This window comes from Oncorhynchus tshawytscha, linkage group LG03, assembly GCF_018296145.1.
Source record: "Oncorhynchus tshawytscha isolate Ot180627B linkage group LG03, Otsh_v2.0, whole genome shotgun sequence".
In the NCBI taxonomy this organism is placed as follows: Eukaryota; Metazoa; Chordata; class Actinopteri; order Salmoniformes; family Salmonidae; genus Oncorhynchus; species Oncorhynchus tshawytscha.
This window is the reverse complement of record NC_056431.1, coordinates 7398592-7421519: the sequence shown is the minus strand read 5'-3', so window position 1 is coordinate 7421519 and position 22928 is coordinate 7398592. Positions and strand designations below refer to the sequence as shown.

At 41.6% G+C, this 22928-nt stretch overlaps 1 protein-coding gene across 5 annotated transcripts; it reads left to right on the top strand.

Moving 5' to 3' along the window:
- Positions 1 to 1179: 1179 nt before the first annotated feature.
- LOC112226338 (carcinoembryonic antigen-related cell adhesion molecule 20-like) lies at positions 1180 to 18077 on the top strand. Of its 5 annotated transcripts, XR_002949722.2 has the most exons (10): positions 1182 to 1488; positions 2025 to 2348; positions 15224 to 15478; positions 15853 to 15973; positions 16223 to 16251; positions 16520 to 16686; positions 17030 to 17062; positions 17215 to 17316; positions 17810 to 17913; positions 18001 to 18025. XR_002949722.2 is itself a non-coding variant. In XM_024390755.2 (8 exons), exons 1-8 carry the CDS (start codon positions 1443 to 1445, stop codon positions 17218 to 17220), a joined length of 978 nt encoding a protein of 325 aa, XP_024246523.1. In that variant the 5' UTR covers positions 1180 to 1442; the 3' UTR covers positions 17221 to 17779. The 5 variants fall into 5 exon arrangements, 3 of the variants coding, with proteins under 3 accessions (XP_024246523.1, XP_024246519.1, XP_024246526.1); XR_002949718.2 differs by having other exon boundaries at positions 17810 to 18077; XM_024390755.2 differs by lacking the exons at positions 17810 to 17913; positions 18001 to 18025 and having other exon boundaries at positions 1180 to 1488; positions 17218 to 17779.
- The last annotated feature ends 4851 nt before the right edge of the window (positions 18078 to 22928 follow it).

Here is a 22928-nt window from a genome sequence, read left to right as displayed (position 1 = left end):
CCTACACCACCCGATGTCACAGGAAGGCCATAAAGATCATAAAGGACAACAACCACCCGAGCCACTGCCTGTTCACCCCGCTATCATCCAGAAGGCGAGGTCAGTACAGGTACATCAAAGCTGGGACCGAGACTGAAAAACAGCTTCTATCTCAAGGCCATCAGACTGTTAAACAGCCACCACTAACATTGAGTGGCTGCTGCCAACACACTGAATCAACTCCAGCCACTTTAATAATGGGAATTGATGGGAAATGATGTAAAATATATCACTAGCCACTTTAAACAATGCTACTACCTAATATAATGTTTACATACCCTACATTATTCATGTCATATGTATACGTATATACTGTACTCTATATCATCTACTGCATCTTTATGTAATACATGTATCACTAGCCACTTTAACTATGCCACTTTGTTTACATACTCATCTCTCATCTCATCTATGTATATACTGTACTCAATACCATCTACTGTATCTTGCCTATGCCGCTCTGTATCATCACTCATCCATATATCTTTATGTAAATATTCTTTATCCCCTTACACTTGTGTCTATAAGGTAGTAGTTTTGGAATTGTTAGCTAGATTACTTGTTGGTTATTACTGCATTGTCGGAACTAGAAGCACAAGTATTTCGCTACACTTGCATTAACATCTGCTAACCATGTGTATGTGACAAATAAAATTTGATTTGATTTGATTATGATTTGAAAATTGTCAAAGACTCCAGGCATCCTAGTCATAGACTGTTCTCTCTGCTAACGCACGGCAAGCGGCAGCGGAGCACCAAGTCTAGGACCAGAGGCTTCTAAATAGCTCCTATCCCCAAGCCATATGACTCCTGAACACTTAATCAAATGGCTACCCAGACTAGTTGCATTGCCCCCCCCCCACACACACACTCCCCCTCTTTTACACCGCTACTACTCTGTTGTTATCAGCTATGCATAGTCACTTTAATAACTCTACCTACATGTACATTTTACCTCAACTAACATTCCTACAAATCTGGGTGTTGGTTCTAAGTGATCCTACAGTGATGTCAGTGTTTGAGAAGCAGTATAAAGCACAAACCTTTGTTATATATAATATATCATCTATTGTCAGAAAATACCTAAAGACCAAAGTCTACTATCTTTATCAGTCAAAGCCTGCAAAACAATTGAGGGCAACAGGCTCAGTGAATGTAAAACCCCACAAAGCTTCCTTATTAGTCTTAGTGGAGTTGGATTGTAGTATTCTGAAAGTGGAGTTTGGTCATTTGTTCCTTCATGCAGCGATAGAACTCATCAAAACCTTTTATCTCAATATTCCTTCCTCATATCAGGTTTTGATGTTACTGTAGACCACTTTTATTGAAGCTCTGTCTCTTATGTAATACTTATTTCTAGGTACAGAAGTAGTCTGAATCACAGACGTGTTACATCAGAAGAGATGGTGGCATCTGTAGTCGTCTTTCTTACCATGGCAATACTCTCAGGTGAGATCTTATCTGCTGCGCTCAATGAAAAACAGCCACACATAGGTTAACCCTAAAAGCACCGACAAGGGACAATTTTAAACCCAAGGGGTGAAACATGTCATATTTTATAAACCTTTTTTTGATCCTTCTGAAAATGTAGGACCATGATTTCTGTGTCTACAAGGCACAATGGCTTCCACAGTGGCTTCCAAAATTGTCTTGATAAAATAATGATGTTATAATTCATTTTGGGGGCGGCAGGTAGCCTACTGGTTAGTTTTGAGGGTGGCAGGTAGCCTAGTGGTTAGAGCATTAGGCCAGTATCCAAAAGGTTGCTAGATCGAATCCCTGAGCTGACAAGGTAAAAATCTGTCATTCTGCCCCTGAACTAGGCAGTTAACCCACTGTTCCTAGGCTGTCATTGTTAATAAGAATTTGTTCTTAACTGACTTGCCTAGTTAAATAAAAGTGCATAAGAACTCATAAAACTGTCTGGTTACAGTATTTTTTGTTGGTTTTGGTGACATGATAATCAAGCCCTGTTGTTTCCTCAGGATATTGTGCTGGTCTAGAAGTGCTTCCTCCTGGACCTGTGAATGGAACATTGGGAGGAAATGTGTTTTTCAAAACCACCATCAATCCAACGACACTTAGTGCAATCGTCTGGACTTTTGGTGATACCCCTGTCATCATTGTTGACTTTCTCAGTTCTGAAGGTCCTGTGACCGGAGAGGGATATGTTGGCAGGATCAGGCTGGACAATAGCACTGGATCTCTGGAGCTCTTGAAACTAACCATTGCTGACAATGGAGAATACAGAGTGATCCTAACAGAGTCTGATTTGATGTATTTGTCAAATACTTCACTGAATGTCTATGGTGAGTACCCCCTTCCAAAATATGTCACTTAATGTTAAAGTTGAGTTGTCAACTAATGTGATTTGAATGTACTTCCATACATAAAAACAATACAAAACAAAAAATAGAATGTGCTTGTTGAAATGCAGTTACTCTAGTCTTTTAATGGTGCAGTTAAAATTTATGGATATCTCTTGACACTCTACTAAATCCATGGTCAGAAGCAGAGCTAGTGTGAGGGCCATGGGAGCGACCAGCGTAGGTTTCAATTCCAATTAAATTCCAGTCAATTCAAAAGGTTAACCAAACTCCAATTCAAATGTCAAATGTTACTAACTGAAAACCATAGAAGATCATTGGAAATTAAGTGTACTTCCTGAATTTACTGGAATTTAAATTGAATTTACCCCAACCCTGGTGATCACCCCAGGGACAACACACCTAGGGGCACCCTGATCCTGGAGAAACAAAAAACAAAATAAACAACAAAAACCTTTTCAACAATGTTCCAAAAAACCTTTTCAACAATGTGCCAAAAAACCTTTTCAACAATGTGCCAAAAAACCTTTTCAACAATGTGCCAAAAAACCTTTTCAACAATGTGCCAAAAACCAAAGAAAAAACATTTTTGACACTGTCAAAACATGCCAATATTTACAGTTGAAGTCGGAAGTTTACATGCACTTAGGTTGGAGTCATTAAAACTTGTCTTTCAACCACTCCACAAATTTCTTGTTAATTAACAAACTACAGTTTTGGCATCTACTCTGCGCAAGACACAAGTCATTTTTCCAACAATTGTTTACAGACAGATTATGTCACTTACTTTTTTGGAAGTGGAATTGTAACACAATTCCAGTGGGTCAGAGGTTTACATACACTAAGTTGACTGTGGCTTTAAACAGCTTGGAAAATTCCAGAGAATTATGTCATGGCTTTAGAAGCTTCTGATGGGCTAATTGACATAATTTGAGTCAATTGGAGGTGTACCTGTGGGTGTATTTCAAGGCCTACCTTCAAACTCAGTGCCTCTTTGCTTGGCATCATGGGAAAATCTAAATAAATCAGCCAAGACGTCAGAAAAAAAATTGTAAACCTCCACAAGTCTGGTTCATCCTTGGGAGCAATTTCCAAACGCCTGAAGGTACCACGTTCATCTGTACAAACAATAGCACGCAAGTATAAACATCAAAAGACGACGCAGCCATCATACCGCTCAGGAAGGAGACGCGTTCTGTTTCCTAGAGATGAACGTACTTTGGTGCAAAAAGTACAAATCAATTCCAGAACAACAGCAAAGGACCTTGTGAAGATGCTAGAGGAAACGGGTACAAAAGTATCTATATCCACAGTTAAACGAGTCCTATATCAACATAACCCGAAAGGCTGCTCAGCAAGGAGAAGCCACTGCTCCAAAACCACCATAAAAAAAACAGACTACGGTTTGCAACTGCAAATGGGGCCTTAGATCGTACTTTTTGGAGAAATGTCTTCTGGTCTGATGAAACAAAATTAGAACTGTTTGGCCATAATGACCATCGTTATGTTTGGAGGAAAAAGGGGGAGGCTTGCAAGCCACAGAACACCATCCCAACCGTGAAGCACAGGGGTGGCAGCATCATGTTGTGGGGGTGCTTTGCTGCAGGAGGGACTGGTGCACTTCACAAAATAGATGGCGTCATGAGAAAGGAAAATTATGTGGATATATTGAAGCAACATCTCAAGACATCAGTCAGGAAGTTAAAGCTTGGTCGCAAATGGGTCTTCCAAATGGACAATGACCCCAAGCATACTTCCAAAGTTGTGGCAAAATGACTTAAGGACAACAAAGTCAAGGTAACGGATTGGCCATCACAAAGCCCTGACCTCAATCCTATAGAAAATTTGTGGGCAGAACTGAAAAAGCCGGTGCGAGCAAAGAGGCCTACCAACCTGACTCAGTTACACCAGCTCTGTCAGGAGGAATGGGACAAAATTCACCCAACTTATCGTGGGAAGCTTGTGGAAGGCAACCCGAAACGTTTGACCCAAGTTAAACAATTTAAAGGCAGTGCTACCACTAACTGAGTGTATGTAAACTTCTGACCCACTGGTTATTACTGCATTGTCGGAACTAGAAGCACAAGCATTTCGCTACACTCGCATTAACATCTGCTAACCATGTGTATGTGACAAATAAAATTGGATTTGATTTTATTTAAAAGCTGAAATAAATAATTCTCTCTACTATTATTCTGACATTTCACCTTCTTAAAATAAAGTGGTGATCATAACTGATCTAAGAGAGGGAATTTTTACTAGGATTAAATGTCAGGAATTGTGAAAAACTGAGTTTAAATGCATTTGTCTAAGGTGTATGTAAACTTCCAACTTCAACTGTAAAACGTTTTAATTAGATCCTGGAATTGGTCTGAGCTGGTGTTGCTTATTTTATAAACAATGTACAGCTGTCTGTTACTCTACCCCCTCGGTGCTGCCAGGACAGGCCAGGGTCTTCAAAAATGTCTTCAAAATGATTATTCATTTATTTAGTACGTTTTTTAGTTTAAAACTACTAATAACGATTGAAAAAAATAAATATGAACATTGAAATGGCTTGGCTAAACAATTTGTTTTCATTTAATATTATTGTCTAGTTATTTTTTGGATAATTATTTTAATGTTGTATTGTTGTATTGGTGCTGTATGAAGTAGACTATTAGTAGTGTTAAACTAACAAACTACTAATCGTCTACTTTATACAGCACCACTACATTGTTTCACAACCAAGAGAAATATTCCTCATATATCATTGAAACCAGCATTTCTCTCTTGTTGGCTACAGGCTACTTTGAAGCAAGGTAAAACATGTGTCATAATAGGCTATGAAGTAAAACTGTTTTCACACGCGATTGTATGTAGAAATGTTGCACAATGACTGGGATTATAAGAACACATGATCAATGAGCTGCTCAAACTAGGCTTTGTATGCGATGCGCAGTAATGCAAGTCCTAAATAAGTTAATGACAAAATAACTTACTAATTTGCTTTTATTATGATGGGGCATATCAGCTATTAATTAAAAAAAAAGATTTGCTAAGGACCTGTCATGCCAAATATTGTCCACTTACCAAATAGTTTCCCCCTCCACTTCATTGATGGGATTCGATGAGTTCTAGCTTCTGTTGCTAGGGCTGTTTCTAGAACGTCAGGTTGGTTTTCACAGCTGTTTTGCAAGGTGTTCATTATTGTAAATTGTAAGGTAATTTTTTTATTTTATTTGTTCCACATTATTCAATGTTGTAGCCTATGACCTACAATAGATACATATATATTCAACCACAAGGGTGTACTAATGTGCTATGCCAGAAAATCATAATAGAGGACTACTGAAATGATATTATTTCAGTGTAGATGAGGGAAGGAAGGGCAGGTTTTAATAAAAACATGACAGCCAGACAGTGTAAGAATCAAATGGATTTCCATATGAATGGAGTGGAAATTAGCCGTCTTTGTGATTTGTAAGGTAAGTAACTTTAATGTGTCAAGCAGATTACACGTTTTCTTTGCCATTTCAGAAACGTAGCAATGTTTAAGACATGGATTTCATGTTGTAATGTTAACAAGGTACCCAAAAGTAGTTTGAATTAATTGTTTCATTTTATTAGCTAAACCAAACTTGTTTAAACAGCGAAATTGTCGCGAAAATCTGCCTTGTTTGCATAGCGATGATGAAAAGAACGTCATTTAGAATGTAATGATCTCAAAAATTCAAATCATTCCACCGATATAGCAACGGATGCTATAATAGTTTAATTGAATCCCATTGTGACGTAGAGGGAGACACTATTTGGCCGGGAGACATTATTTGGCATGACAGACCCTTCGAGAGCGCACTACCCGGTCTGTGCTGATGAGCTCTACGCCTGTCCATGGTAATGTAACACCAGTGGTGTACATTTTTTAAGTACAAATACTTTAAAGTACTACTTTAAAGTTTTTGGGGTGTATCTGTACTTTACTTTACTATTTACATTTTGAGAACTTTTAATTTCACTCCACTACATTCCTAAAGAAAATAATGTACTTGTAATATTTGTGTTGTGGAGAAATGACCAGGCAGGAGACGGGAGTACAGTTAGTTTTCGTTTAGTCAAAACCCCTCCTGCTCTACAGTTCGCGGCATTCCAGTGCGCATGTGCATTTCCTATTAGGTGTAGTAACGTAACACTGCAGTAATGCATTACTGCTTAGTAACAGCACAGTAACTAATATAAACAGATGTAGATCCCAGATACTACACTCCTCCCCCGTAGTGTTTAACTCCCAGAGAACAAGGTAAATATGTTAGGTAACTACTAATGCAATATCTGAACAATGCATTCTTAAACATTTTTCAACTACTGGGTTGAAGCAGACTTTTCAGAGCCCAGCATAAATCCAGGGGATTATTCTGCCCCGAAGATGGAGTTTGTGTCCTAATAACTAACCCAGGTAATGTCCCTTTTCTTTCCTTTTATCTAGGACATATTAAAGTGTTTGTTTTACTGTCCGTTACCTCCTTAACCAGCTCAACTCACAGGTCAAGCTTTTGAGGTGCCCTTCGCTGTCGAATAGGATATCTCCGCTCCTCCTGGGCTTCCTGTGGTGGGCCAGGTTTGGGTGGAAGGTCAGGCTCTGTCTCTCCTGTACGTCCACAGTCAGGAGAATAGTCCTGGGGGTCGTTATTGTTCTTGTTCTCTCGGCATGTCAATGCTGGGGCGTTGGACCGTAGCAGATGATCCACATGAACGTTGACCTGGCGATGACCAATTTGGACTTGGTAAGTCAAAGGTCCTCTGCGTTGCAAGATCACACCTGAGTTCCACAGGCGCTTGGGGTGTCTGAAATCACGTACCATCACCCTCTCTTCCTCTTTGAATTCTCTGACAGTCTTTGAGTGTCTGTCATGAGCTTTCTTCTGCTGTAGCTGGTACTTTGCCACAGTGCTTGACAAGTCAACAATGTCAGGCGGGTACGTGGTTGGCGTTTCAGAAACAGTTCAGCTGGTGTACATTCCGTTACTGTGTGTGGGGTGTTACGGTAAGTAAACAGTAACCGGGGAAGCCTTTGGTGGATGGGCACAGACTGAACCTGGAGTCTAGTCCAGGCCTTCTTAAAGGTTTGCACGGCTCTCTCCGCTGCTCTGTTTGATGCCGGATGGTAAGGTGGTGACAGGATGTGCCTTACTCCGTTGTTCTTGAGAAACATTTCAAAATCGTTTGACGTGAACGAGGGGGCATTGTCCGATACGAGCTCCTTGACTAGTCCAAAGGATGCAAACAGGTGTCTGAGAAGATTGATGGTCTTCTCAGCTGTGGTCAGTTGAGTAGGGAACACTTCCATCCACTTGGAATGGACATCGACGACAACAAGGAAATGTTGCTTGTCAATTTCGGCGTAATCCACATGGATGCGTTCCCAAGGTGTAGCAGCCCAGGACCATGGATGAAGAGGTGCAGCAGCAGGCTTGTTGCGAACAGCTTCACAAGGTGAGCAGTGGCCTACATGCTGTTGAATGTCCTGATCCAGTCCAGGCCACCACAGATAACTGCGAGCGAGTGCTTTCATTCGAGTGATCCCTGGATGTCCCTCATGCAGGTCAGATAGCAGTCTCGTCTGGAATTTGTGAGGTACCACCACCCTTGATCCCCACAGAACACACCCTTGATCAGTGGACAACTGGTCTTTCTTGTTGATGAATGGACGAAGGTTATCGTCATTTACGAAGGTTGGCCAACCGCCTAATGTTAAGTCCAAGACTTTGGAAAGCACTGGGTCTTTCCTTGTTTCCTCTGCTATGTCAGAAGCAGATATGGGCAGTTCATCAATGAGAGAGATCTGGAAGACTGCTCTATCATCTTCACTGTCGGAGTCACTATTGCATGGTAGTCTTGATAGTGCATCGGCATTTGCGTGATCACTGGATCGTCTGTACTCAATCTCGTAGTCGTAGGCTAACAATATCAGAGCCCAACGTTGCATTCGAAGTGCAGCAAGGGTTGGTATAGCTGATTTTGGTCCAAGGATGGCCAACAGAGGCTTGTGATCTGTCAGCAGTTGGAACTTCCTTCCGTAGAGGTATTTGTGAAACTTCTTCACTCCGAATATTATGCTCAGGGCTTCCTTCTCAATTTGTGCATAATTTTTCTCACTTGGTGACAGAGTCCATGATGCAAATGCAATAGGGTGTTCTTCACCTGACGGTAGAACATGTGAGATGACGGCTCCTACTCCGTATGGAGATGCATCACACGCGAGTCTCAGCTTCATCTCTGTGTTATAGTCGGCAAGCCTATTTGCTCTTTAGCAGACGCTGTTTGGCAAGTCTTGAATGCTTCTTCGCATTGTGGGGACCAATTCCACTTTGTATCGGCCTGCAGCAGTTGGTGAAGCGGATGCAACAATGTGGACAAGTTTGCCACAAACTTTCCATAATAGTTCAGGAGCCCCAAAAATGACCTCAGCTCTGAGATATTTGTGGGTGCTGGAGCGTTTACGATTGCTTCCACCTTGCTGTTGGTTGGGTGCAGGCCTTGTGCATCAATCTTGTATTCCGAGATACTCCACTGAGTCCTGGAGGAACTCACACTTTCTGCGTTTCATTCTCACTCCGTATTTCTCCAGTCTTGACATCACTTTGTCCAGCACTATAAGGTGCTCTCCAATGGTTGGTGCTGACACGAGGATGTCGTCCATGAAGCACACAACATGGTCTATACCGCCCAAGATCTGATCCATTGTTTGTTGGAATATCGCTGGAGCTGTCGAGATTCCATAGGCCAAGCGATTGAATCTGAATAGCCCCTTGTGTGTATTGATGGTCAGATACTGTTCTGACTCCGGATCCAGCTTCAGTTGCTGATAAGCGAATGCCAGGTCCAGCTTACTGAAAACCTTCCCACCAGCTAGAGTGGCAAACAGATCTTCAGCGTTTGGTAGTGGATATTCCTCTGGTAGTATGCAGCGATTTACTGTGACCTTGTAGTCACCGCACATTCTGACGGTCTTGTCTTTCTTTGGGACTACAACAATCGGAGCGGCCCAGTCGCTCCTCGCTACTTTCGTGATTATGTTATTCTTCTGTAGGCGGTCCAGTTCCTTCTCTACTGCTTCCTTAAGAGCATAGGGAACTGGACGTGGTTTGTGAAAGATAGGCTTGGTTCCTTCTTGCACTCTGACTTTTGCTGTGAAGTCTTGTATTTCACCGTAGCCATCTTTGAAAAGTTCTTTGTGCTTCTCCAGCATGTTAGTGAGTGTAGCCTGACTCACTGGTTTGTCATTTCTCAGACTGAAGATTTCTCCCCAGTTCAACTTGATCTTTTGTAGCCAGTTTCTGCCTAGCAAGGCTGATTTTTCTCCTTTAACAATGACAAGCAGTAGCGTCCACTCCTTTCCCTCATACCGGACTGGTACCTGGATCTGCCCTAACACAGGAATAGTGTCACCAGTGTATGAAGAAAGGCGGATGGACGCGGGCTGAAGAGGACACTCTTTCAGTTTTTCTTTGTAGAGTCTCTCTGGAACCAGAGATACAGACGCTCCGGTGTCCAGCTGCATTTTAACCTGTTTTCCCGCTAACTCCATGTTGAGATAGATTCCATCTTTTAGTTGTTGAGCTGTGTACACTGTGAACAGTTCCACTACTGTTTCAGTTGTACCTTCCTCTTCTTGTGCTGCGTCTGACACTTTGTGCGCTCTTGCTGTGCGTTTCGAGGCTTTACACACTCTCTGTAAATGTCCAACCTTTCCACAATTGTGGCACTTTTCCTTTTGGAATCGACATTCACTGTGCTGATGATTATCTCCCCCACATCTGTAGCAACTTGGCTTAGACCTTTGAGATATGGGCTGCTTTGTTCTTGTGTAACCTTGAGGACAGGACTGAAAAAAGTGTGACTTTTGTGAGCTTTTTTTCACCACGTGCATCACTGACCTTGTGAACACCTTTCTGACGTTCTGCATGTCCCGATAGCTCAATAGTATCCCTGTGGGCAAGCTCGAGTCCAAGTGCTATATCACAGGCTTTCTTAAAGGTCAGGTCCTTCTCTGACAGGAGCCTTCTGTGATATGCTTCACCTGTGAGACCACATACAAACTTGTCTCGGAGAGCATCATCAAGAAATCGTGCAAACTCACATGTACTTGCCAGCCTTTTCAAAGCAAGGATGTAGTCAGCCATGGTTTCCCCTTGACTCTGGTGACGTTGGTAAAATCTGAAACGTTCTGCAATGAGAATTGGCTTAGGCTTGAAATACTTTGAAAGAGTTTCAGTCAGTTCTGCATAGTTCAACTCCACTGCTTTCATTGGTTCAATGAGACCTTTCAGCAATCCATACTCAGTTGGACCCAAAACACTGAGAAATACGTCTGCTTTCTTTCCATCTTTGATTTCATTTGCAGCCAGCCAACGCTCAAAACGCTCCAAATAGGAATCAAAATCCTCTTTTGTAGCCTCAAACTCTGGTACTCGACCAATGGTTGCCATTTTCACAGTTAATTGTTCAGTTTCCTTATATTCCTTAATTTTCTGAATATTCATCTACTTCTTCACTTCAGAAGTTTCTGCAATTACTTCATTCACTGCACTCATTTGTAATAATGTACACACCGTGTTACGTTCCTTCTTCCTTTTTTTGGACAATATTTCTCCACTGAGGTCGACTAATTCCAATGGGTTCAATGACAGTTTCTTTTATTTAACCACCAGAGGGCAGTGTCGCTATTCTGGACTCCAATAGTCTTGCTACTTGGCAGCTCCTGAATACTGTACTAGCAGTGCTAGCAGTGCTTAGCCTTCTCTACTGGCGAAAGAAAATAAATATAACTGACGAATTACATAATTATTTTGAGTTTCATTACTCACGCAACATTCTTCCCTTCAAGCAATGTCCGTTTGTGTAGTTTAATCACCTCGTCGCCACTGTAATATTTGTGTTGTAGAGAAATGACCAGGCAGGAGACGGGAGTACAGTTAGTTTTCGTTTAGTCAAAACCCCTCGTGCTCTACAGTTCGCGGCATTCCAGTGCCCATGTGCATTTCCTATTAGGTGTAGTAACGTAACACTGCAGTAATGCATTACTGCTTAGTAACAGCACAGTAACTAATATAAACAGATGTAGATCTGTTTATATATTTTATTCCCTACATTTTCCCTGACACCCAAAAGTATGCGTTACATTTACAATGCTTAGCAGCACTTATCAAGAGAACATCCCTAGTCATCCCTACTGCCTCTGATCTGGCAGACTCACTAAACACAAATGCTTTGTTTCCAAATATGTTTGTGTATTGGAGTGTGTCCCTGGCTATCCGTAAATTAAATTGACAACAAAATTGTGCCGTCTGGTTTGCTTAATATAAGGACGGTGAAATTATGTACTTTTACTTTTGATTTCAGCAATTACATTTACTTTTGATACTTAAGTATATTTAAAACCAAATACTTTTAGACTTTTACTAAAGTAGTATTTTACTGTGACTTTCACTTTTACTTGAGTAATTTTACTTTTACTCAAGTTTGACAGTTGGGTACTTTTTCTACCACTGTGTAACATGAACGTAAAACTAACTTGTTTCTCCTTTTTCTTTTTTAACAAACCACAATAATTAGTATTAAATCAAATCAAATCAAATCTAATTTTATTTGTCACATACACATGGTTAGCAGATGTTAATGCGAGTGTAGCGAAATGCTTGTGCTTCTAGTTCCGACAATGCAGTAATAACGAGCAAGTAATCTAACTAACAATTCCAAAAAAAACTACTGTCATACACAGTGTAAGGGGATAAAGAATATGTACATAAGGATATATGAATGAGTGATGGTACAGAGCAGCATAGGCAAGATACAGTAGATGATATCGAGTACAGTATATACATATGAGATAAGTATGTAAACCAAGTGGCATAGTTAAAGTGGCTAGTGATACATGTATTACATAAGGATGCAGTCGATGATATAGAGTACAGTATCAACGTATGCATATGAGATGAACAATGTAGGGTAAGTAACATTATATAAGGTAGCATTGTTTAAAGTGGCTAGTGATATATTTACATCATTTCCCATCGATTCCCATGATTAAAGTGGCTGGAGTAGAGTCAGTGTCATTGACAGTGTGTTGGCAGTAGCCACTCAATGTTAGTGGTGGCTGTTTAACAGTCTGATGGCCTTGAGATAGAAGCTGTTTTTCAGTCTCTCGGTCCCAGCTTTGATGCACCTGTACTGACCTCGCCTTCTGGATGGCAGCGGGGTGAACAGGCAGTGGCTCGGGTGGTTGATGTCCTTGATGATCTTTATGGCCTTCCTGTAGCATCGGGTGGTGTAGGTGTCCTGGAGGGCAGGTAGTTTGCCCCGGTGATGCGTTGTGCAGACCTCACTACCCTCTGGAGAGCCTTACGGTTGAGGGCGGTGCAGTTGCCATACCAGGCGGTGATACAGCCCGCCAGGATGCTCTCGATTGTGCATCTGTAGAAGTTTGTGAGTGCTTTTGGTGACAAGCCGAATTTCTTCAGCCTCCTGAGGTTGAAGAGGCGCTGCTGCGCCTTCCTCACGATGCTGTCTGTGTGAGTGGACCAATTCAGTTTGTCTGTGATGTGTATGCCGAGGAACTTAAAACTTGCTACCCTCTCCACTACTGTTCCATCGATGTGGATGGGGGTGTTCCCTCTGCTGTTTCCTGAAGTCCACAATCATCTCCTTAGTTTTGTTGACGTTGAGTGTGAGGTTATTTTCCTGACACCACACTCCGAGGGCCCTCACCTCCTCCCTGTAGGCCGTCTCGTCGTTGTTGGTAATCAAGCCTACCACTGTTGTGTCGTCCGCAAACTTGATGATTGAGTTGGAGGCGTGCATGGCCACGCAGTCGTGGGTGAACAGGGAGTACAGGAGAGGGCTCAGAACGCACCCTTGTGGGGCCCCAGTGTTGAGGATCAGCGGGGAGGAGATGTTGTTGCCTACCCTCACCACCTGGGGGCGGCCCGTCAGGAAGTCCAGTACCCAGTTGCACAGGGCGGGGTCGAGACCCAGGGTCTCGAGCTTGATGACGAGCTTGGAGGGTACTATGGTGTTGAATGCCGAGCTGTAGTCGATGAACAGCATTCTCACATAGGTATTCCTCTTGTCCAGATGGGTTAGGGCAGTGTGCAGTGTGGTTGAGATTGCATCGTCTGTGGACCTATTTGGGCGGTAAGCAAATTGGAGTGGGTCAAGGGTGTCAGGTAGGGTGGAGGTGATATGGTCCTTGACTAGTCTCTCAAAGCACTTCATGATGACGGATGTGAGTGCTACGGGGCGGTAGTCGTTTAGCTCAGTTACCTTAGCTTTCTTGGGAACAGGAACAATGGTGGCCCTCTTGAAGCATGTGGGAACAGCAGACTGGTATAGGGATTGATTGAATATGTCCGTAAACACACCGGCCAGCTGGTCTGCGCATGCTCTGAGGGCGCGGCTGGGGATGCCGTCTGGGCCTGCAGCCTTGCGAGGGTTAACACGTTTAAATGTCTTACTCACTTCGGCTGCAGTGAAGGAGAGACCGCATGTTTCCATTGCAGGCCGTGTCAGTGGCACTGTATTGTCCTCAAAGCGGGCAAAAAGTTATTTAGTCTGCCTGGGAGCAAGACATCCTGGTCCGTGACTGGGCTGGGTTTCTTCCTGTAGTCCGTGATTGACTGTAGACCCTGCCACATACCTCTTGTGTCTGAGCCGTTGAATTGAGATTCTACTTTGTCTCTGTACTGGCGCTTAGCTTGTTTGATAGCCTTGCGGAGGAATAGCTGCACTGTTTGTATTCAGCCATGTTACCAGACACCTTGCCCTGATTAAAAGCAGTGGTTCGTGCCTTCAGTTTCACACGAATGCTGCCATCAATCCACGGTTTCTGGTTAGGGAATGTTTTAATCGTTGCTATGGGAACGACATCTTCAACGCACGTTCTAATGAACTCGCACACCGTATCAGCGTATTCGTCAATGTTGTTGTCTGACGCAATACGAAACATCTCCCAGTCCACGTGATGGAAGCAGTCTTGGAGTGTGGAGTCAGCTTGGTCGGACCAGCGTTGGACAGACCTCAGCGTGGGAGCTTCTTGTATTATCTCATCTTGTATTAATTTCACAGAAACAGTATCTGGTGCTACTATCACAATTACCCCAAACCCACCAATCATCGAGGGGGGCTCTGTCACTTTAACCTGTGATGTAGCTGGCTTCAACATCACCAGAGAGTGGATGAAGGATGGTCATCCTGTGTCTTCTGGTGACGATATCATATTATCTGAGGATAAGAGAGTGCTGTCCATAAAGAAGAGAACAGACAGTGGTGAATACCTGTGTAGAGTCAGCAACCATGTCAGCTCTGAAAATGCCAGTGACACTGTGAATGTAATCTGTAAGTACTTCCCTATAAGCCTGGGGATAAATCAAATCAAATCTAATTTTATTGGTCGCATACACATGCTAATGTAACCGATGTGAAATGGCTAGCTAGTTAGCGGTGGTGCGCGCTAATAGCATTTCGATATGTGACGTCACTCGCTCTGAGACCTTGAAGTAGTGGTTCTCACTGTTGTCTATGTGTGCAGAGGGTCCCTGGTTCGCGCCCGGTGAGGGGACGGACGGAAGTTAAACTGTTACACTAACCATGTGTATGCGACCAATAAAATTGGATTTGATTTGATAAACGTACCAGATAAATGTACCAGATAAATGTACCAGATAAATGTACCAGATAAATGTACCATCAACACATGCACGTGAAAAGAATATAACAATGACTGAACACACACTTTCACCAACCATTATGACTCCACCGTCACACTGATTACAAACTAATGAACTTGTAGCTATGACTAACTGGTGATCTCTGTGTTACAGATGGACCTGATGGTATGGAAATCAAGGGTCCAAATGAAATAGAAGTAGGACAGAAGTTTACATTGACCTGCTCTGCCTACTCCAACCCACCTACTAGTTACACCTGGATGCACAATGAGACAGAGATACCTGGACATTCCCCTGAGTTCGCTAAAGAGAAGAGTGAACACTCTGACAGTGGGGATTACACCTGTACAGCAACAAATGATGTCACCGGAAACAAAACATCTGTGGTCCATAAACTGTCAGTAAAAGGTAAAGTTAGTAGAAGTTTTAAAGACAATATGAACATAGTAAGTAGATAACAGTTACGTCTAGTCATTTAGCAGACCTTCTTATCCAGAGATACTTACAGTTAGTGCATTAAGTTAGCTATGTGGGACAACCAAATATCTCAGTCATAGTAAGTACTATTTTCCTCAAAGTAATTATCAGAAAAGTCAGTGCTAGTAGAAGAAAAGTTATACGTATGAAGTTGTGCATTCCAAACTTGTTTTAAAATAGTGCCTTTTAGTTGTGTTTGCTGTGTTGTAATTGTCCCCTAGATGCACTGTAATGTGCAGTACTGCTTGTTCACTGGATGTACCCTCTCTCTCATCTCTGTATGGTTCTCTCTCTGGTCTCTGCAGCGGAGGGCTCTCCGACTCCAGACGGGCTGTCTGTTGTTGTCATCACTGGGACTGTGATTATAGTGTTGCTGGTTGTGGAAGTGGCAGTTAGTGTTGCAGTCTATTTCATCAAGAAAAATGGGTGAGATAAGAAACGTTTCATTCAAACAAGTGTATTTTCTATCACTGCCGGCAATAGACAATATAGGCTCTGTTTTCACATTGATCTAAACTGGTCAGAAAAAGGGCCTGGGTATATTTCAAAAGCACCATAAACTTTTAAAAACATTGTAATGTTATGTTCTTATCTTAAAACTTCACTGTAAACTGTTAAAATCACTGTAATATCATGTTCTTATACCTTTTAATGTTTATGTATTGTTGCATATAGAAGCAATGTTGAGCCAATGCATCGAGGAGGTAAGCATATGCTTTATCTCCAATCTTATAATGAATCATGTTTTCAAACATTTGTTTTATCCATTTACATTAAAGTCGTCATTTAGCAGTCGCTCTCATCCAGTGTGATTTGCAGTTTCCATGGAAGAAGGAAATGTATTCAGACAAATTACATGATATAATACAACACCACTATGACGATGCTTAATAATGTCAAATGCTTATGCAGACAAATGCAGACAAGATAACAGCAACTATACAACCACCTCTATTTGTGTATCTCTTAAAGGCTCGCAACAACATGTATATGAGAACCCATCACCTGTGTATGAGAACCAATCAACTGTGTATGAGAACCCATCACCTGTGTATGAGAACCCATCACCTGTGTATGAGAATCCATCACCTGTGCGTGACAACACACAACAAAATCAATCTCCACCTCTACCCCTGACAGTAAGTAAAACATGGTCACCCCTGGGATGTGTCTGTGCAAATCTGTATTCTACTACAGTCTGACTGTAATTAACAAGATTACTTTGCTTAACAGGATGTACAGTGTTGAAAATACTGTATGCAAAGACTGTTTGCCAATTATATTATATAAGTTTAGTTTTGACTTAATGACAACTATTCAGTCTCTGGCCTTTTCATGTTATTCACTAACACATGATTGCTGTAAAAGTTTGTTTAGGACTTTGAGGTTATGTATTTTGTCATGGCAACTGTTGGTGTGGCTGTTGCCTTCTGTGTACTGCAGTTGTTTACTTCTGCTTTTATCCCAAATTCTGAAATGCAGGACTTCAAGAGTACCTATGATACTAGGATAATGGTAAGTTTGTTCTAGACCACATGTCACCATGTGACTGTAATACTGTAACAACAACTGATTTATGTGTTATATGTTAAATGGTATTCATGCCGTATTATAGCTGATAAATGGAAGTTAATGTTCCTTTCTTTTCTCCCTTACTTTCCTACTAGCAGTAAGAGGTCAGGAAGAGATCTCCATTCAACCACCATTCTCCAGTTCCACAATCAACACAAAGAAAACCTGAATGATAACACCCAGTGTGGATCTGAAATGTAACGTACATAATACATTTGTGCTATGTTTGTCTGCTTTATTGTGTAATTTCTTAACATTGAAAAGAAAACCTTGTTAATAATGAAAGTAGATAATGCATTACTGTACTGTCATTTTATAAATTAGAGCATAATTAATGCCAGTTAAATAAATAAGAATATTTAAATTATGTAAAAACAGAATGACTAATAAATATTGCCTGCTATTTTCCTACTACTCTGTTGTTCTTTGTGTCAGACCAGTGATTACCAGTTTATAAGATATATACTGAACAAAACTATAAAAGCAACATGTAAAGTGATGGTACAATGTTTCGAAGCTTAAATAAAAGATCCCAGAAATTGTCTGTACACAAAAAAAACAAAGAAAATCTCAGATTTTGTTCACAAATATGTTTACTTTAGTGAGCATTTCTCTTTGTTAAGGTAACCAATCAACCTGACCAGTTGTGGCATATCAAGCGGCTGATTAAACAGAATGATAATTACACAGGTGCACCTTGTGCTGGGGGGACAATAAAAGGCCAGGACGTCCACATCTGTCTTCTTCCCCTGCGGGATCATCTGAGACCAGCCACTCAGACAGCTGATGAAACTGTGGGTTTGCACAACAGAAGAATTTCAGCACAAACTGTCAGAAACTGTCTAAGGGAAGCTCATCAGTGTGCTTGTCATCTTCACCAGGGACTTGACCTGACTGCAGTTAGGTGTCGTAACTGACTTCAGTGGGCAAATGCTCACCTTCGATGGCCACTGGCACGCTGGAGAAGTGCGTTTTTCACGGATGAATCCCGGTTGTACGGCATTATGTGGGCGAGCGGTTTGCTGATGTCAACGTCAAAGCTGGGACCGAGAGACTGAAAAACAGCTTCTATCTCAAGGCCATCAGACTGTTAAACAGCCACCACTAACATTGAGTGGCTGCTGCCAACACACTGACTCAACTCCAGCCACTTTAATAATGGGAATTGATGGGAAATGATGGGAAATATATCACTAGCCACTTTAACTATGCCACTTTGTTTACATACTCATCTCATATGTATATACTTTACTCGATACCATCTACTGTATCTTGCCTATGCCGCTCTGTACCATCACTCATTCATATATCTTTATGTACATATTCTTTATCCCCCTACACTTGTGTGTATAAGACAGTAGTTTTGGAATTGTTAGTTAGATTACTTGTTGGTTATTACTGCATTGTCGGAACTAGAAGCACAAGCATTTCGCTACACTCGCATTAACATCTGCTAACCATGTGTATGTGACAAATAAAATTTGATTTGATTTGAACAGAGTGCCCCGTGGTGGATGTGGGGTTATGGTATGGCCTGGCATAAGCTACGGACAATGAACACAATTACATTTTATCAATGGCAATTTGAATGCATGACGAGATCCTGGAGGCCCGTCCTCGTGCCATTCACACACCATCATCACCTCATGTTTCAGCATGATAATGCACGGCCCCATGGCGCAAGGATCTGTACACAATTCCTGGAAGCTGAAAATGTCCTAGTTCTTCCATGGCCTGCATACTCACCAGATATTTCACCCATTGAGCATGTTTGGGATGTTCTGGATCGATGTGTACGACAGCATGTTCCAGTTCCAGCCAATATCCAGAAACTTTCCTTAGCCATTGAGTGGGACCACATTCCACAGGCCACAATCAACAACCTGATCAACTCTACGTGAAGGAAATGTGTCGCACTGCATGAGGCAAATGGTGATCACACCAGATACTGGTGTTGTTTGTTGTCGATCCAAGCACCTACCTTTGTTTTTATCGTATCTGTGGCCAACAGATGAATATCTGTATTCCTAGTCATGTGAAATACATAGATTAGTACCTAATGAATTTATTTTGATTGACTGATTACTTTATATGAACTGTAACTGTAACTGTAAAAGTAAAATCTTAAAAATTGTTGTATTTTGCATTTATATTTTGTTCAGTGTACTTTTGTTATACGATTCCATATTACCATAAATATATTCTCAACACTTTATAGTCATGAATACCTACAATTCTGACAATGTAGATGCATGAGGCTGCAACGGATCTCGTCCTCCTCTTCTGAGGAGGAGTAGCGAGAAGGATCGGAGGACCAATGCGCAGCGTGGTAAGTGTCCATAATGTTTAATCAAAACACAACAGAACACTGGAACAAAACAATAAACGTGAAGGAACGAAACAGTCCCGTGTGGCAACAAGCACTGACACGGAAGACAAACACCCACAACTCAAAAGTGAAACCAGGCTACCTAAGTATGATTCTCAATCAGGGACAACGATTGACAGCTGCCTCTGATTGAGAACCATACTAGGCCGAACACAGAAATCCCAATTTATAGAAAAACGAACATAGAGATTGAAGTATGACCAGACTGTCTTAAAAACTTTAGTTATCAGACCTATATATAACTCAAAGTGTTTAGCCTTTCCCCAGACACTACATATAATCCCCTTTCTCAACATTAATGTAGGTGTTATGGCCTCCTAACAGTCTAGTATTTCACACATCACTGATCTGCACTTGCACAGATAGAGGACCTTTGGTCCCTCCATGATGGACTAGGAGCAGATCACCCTCTAGTGGCTTCACATCTCCTCTGCACTCATGACTTAGTCTGGGGCTCCGTTCGCAGTCGCTAACTGGGTTCACGGTTTAAGAAGAGAAATAAACATTAAAATCTTACATTCAGACATACTTCAAAACTATTTAAAGGGTTTATAAGTAATTTATAAGCTATGTGTATCGACCTCGTATCCCAATCAGCTACTCTCCCTGGGGTCCACCCAAAACACAACACAAAACAGTCCTACACAGACAGAAGCAACAGCATAGATATGCTAACATTATGACATTGACCCTCATAAACCAGATACACTTGTCCTGTAGATTATTAACTTCAATCAGGCAGCAGACAATGCCTCCTCCACTGGCCAGTAGGGAGTAAGACAGGGGTCAGAGAGTTGTGAAATAGGCATTTTGAGGTGGAACTGCCCTGGTGGAACGTACCAAGATGTGTAGTAAATCTGATGTTTCAAGCTTTATATCTTATTCAGTTCCATTATCTACACTGTTATCCCATTAATGAGGTTTAAAAACAGCCACATATTAAATTCAACCCTCATAATGATGAGAATGAATAGACTGTAAATGGAACATGGCTCCACAAGCTTGGCCAGATACAGTTAATTTTTTATTTAATTTAAGTCATTTAGCAGACACTCTTATACAGAGTGACTTACAGGAGAAATTAGGCTTAAGTGCCTTGCTCAAGGGCACATCGACAGACTTTTCACCTCGTCTGCTTGAGGATTCAAACCAGCAACCTTTCAGTTACTGGCCCCATGCTCTTAACTGCTAGGCTACCTGCCACCAGTATTGCCTTTACACAAACGTCCATACAAAGGATTCAGCCACATTGAACTCACTGTCTGAAGTTGGCAGGTTGTGTGTGTCACGCCATGACCTTGGATATCTCTGTTTTTCTATATATTTTGGTTAGGTCAGGGTATGACTAGGGTGGGTACTCTAGTTTTTGTATGTGTAGGGTTTTTGTATGTCTAGGGGTTTTTGTATGTCTATGTTGGCCTGATATGGTTCCCAATCAGAGACAGCTGTTTATCGTTGTCTATGATTGGGGATCATATTTAGGTAGCCATTTTCCTCATTTGCGTTGTGGGATCTTGACTATGTCTAGTTGCCTGTTGGCACTAAGTTGTATAGCTTCACATTTGTTGCTTTTGTTGATTTTGTTAAGTGTTTCATTCATTAAAAGAGAATGTACGCATACCACGCTGCACCTTGGTCTCACTCATACGACGATCGTGACAGTGTGTGTGTTTAAGGTATGGGTACTTAAAGAAAGGTTTTGTTGGCCAGTCCCATTAGACAGGATTCTCTGGCCCTATACCTCCTGTCTGTGTGTTGACTTGGAGTTGCCAGTTTCAGTAGATACTCTGAGGTGTGTATGTCTAGCGACGTCAGGGTGGCGCCAAGCTCCCACATAAACCCATGTCAGGAATTAGAGAACCAGCTAACACGGGTTACCTGGACAATTTAGACCATGTGGAATTGTGCATTCCTAGTGTATACAATCACAAATTTTGTACCTACTTGTATTTGGAAAGTATTCAGACCCCTTCTTTGACTTTTTCCACATCTTGTTACATTACAGCCTTTTTCTAAAATGGATTAACTAAAAAAATTTCCTCCTCAATCTACACACAATACCCCATAATGACAAATTGGAAACAGGTTTTTAGAAATGTTGGCAAATGTATTAAAGATTTAAAAAAACATTTACATAAGTATTCAGACCCTTTGCTATGAAACTTGAAAGTGTTGAAAGTATTGAAAGTATTGAAGGTCTGCAGTATTGAAGGTCCCCAAGAAGATAGTGGCCTCCATCATTCTTAAATGGAAGACGTTTGGAACCACCAAGACTCTTCCTAGAGCTGGCCTATAGTTGACCAAGAACCCAATCTCCAGAATTCCTCTGTGGAGATGGGAGAATCTTCCAGAAGGACAACCATCTATGCAGCACTCCACCAATCAGGCCTTTATGGTAGAGTGGCCAGACGGAAACCCCTACTCAGTAAAAGGCACATGACAGCCCACTTGGAGTTTTCCAAAAGGCACCTAAAGGACTCTCAGACCATGAGAAACAAGATTATCTGGTCTGATGAAACCAAGATTGAACACTTTGGCCTGAATGCCAAGCGTCACGTCTGGAGGAAACCTGGCACCATCCCTACTGTTTGTCAGCGTCAGGAATTGGGAGACTAGTCGGGATCAAGGGAAACATGAACGGAGCAAAGTACAGAGAGATCCTTGATGAAAACCTGCTCCAGAGCGCTCACGACCTCAGACTGGGGACGAATGTTCACCTTCCAACAGGACAACCACACTAAGCACACAGCCAAGACAATGCAGGAGTGGCTTCGGGACAAGATTCTGAATGTCCTTGAGTGGCCTAGCTTGTTTTTTTTGTGTTTTTTAAATTAATTTACAAAAATTCTAAAAACCTGTTTTTGCTTTGTCGTTATGGGGTATTGTGTGTAGATTGATAAGGGAAAAATAACATAACAAAATGTGGAAAAAGTCAAGGGGTCTGAATACTGTCTGAATGCACTGTATGTACAATCACACGTGTTGTAAAGGATACTTACAGTATGTACAATCGTGCATGTTTTGAATGACCACAAGACAGGAGTTAAAAACCTCTTGGAACTACCCATCCCGGATCCGGGAGAATTGTCATCAACTGACACTAATTAGTATAATGCAACAGACAAAAAATAATACTAGAAAATATTCATATTCATGAAATCACAAGTTAAATATAGTGAAACACAGCTTAGCCTTTTGTTAATCACCCTGTCATCTCAGATTTTGAAATTATGCTTTACAGCCAAAGCAAGACAAGCATTTGTGTAAGTTTATCGATAGCCTAGCATAGCATTATGTCCAGCTAGCAGCAGGAAGCTTGGTCACGAAAATCAGAAAAGCAATCAAATTAATCTTTTACCTTTGATGATCTTCGAATGTTTTCACTGACTTCCAGTTAGACAGCAAATGTTCATTTTGTTC

Coding starts and splice junctions, on each gene's coding strand:
- LOC112226338 (XM_024390751.2), top strand. CDS start 1,443: ATGGTGGCATCTGTAGTCGTCTTTCTTACCATGGCAATACTCTCAG. Junction 1,489..2,024: donor TACCATGGCAATACTCTCAG/GTGAGATCTTAT, acceptor TTGTTTCCTCAG/GATATTGTGCTGGTCTAGAA. Junction 2,349..15,223: donor TACTTCACTGAATGTCTATG/GTGAGTACCCCC, acceptor TCTGTGTTACAG/ATGGACCTGATGGTATGGAA.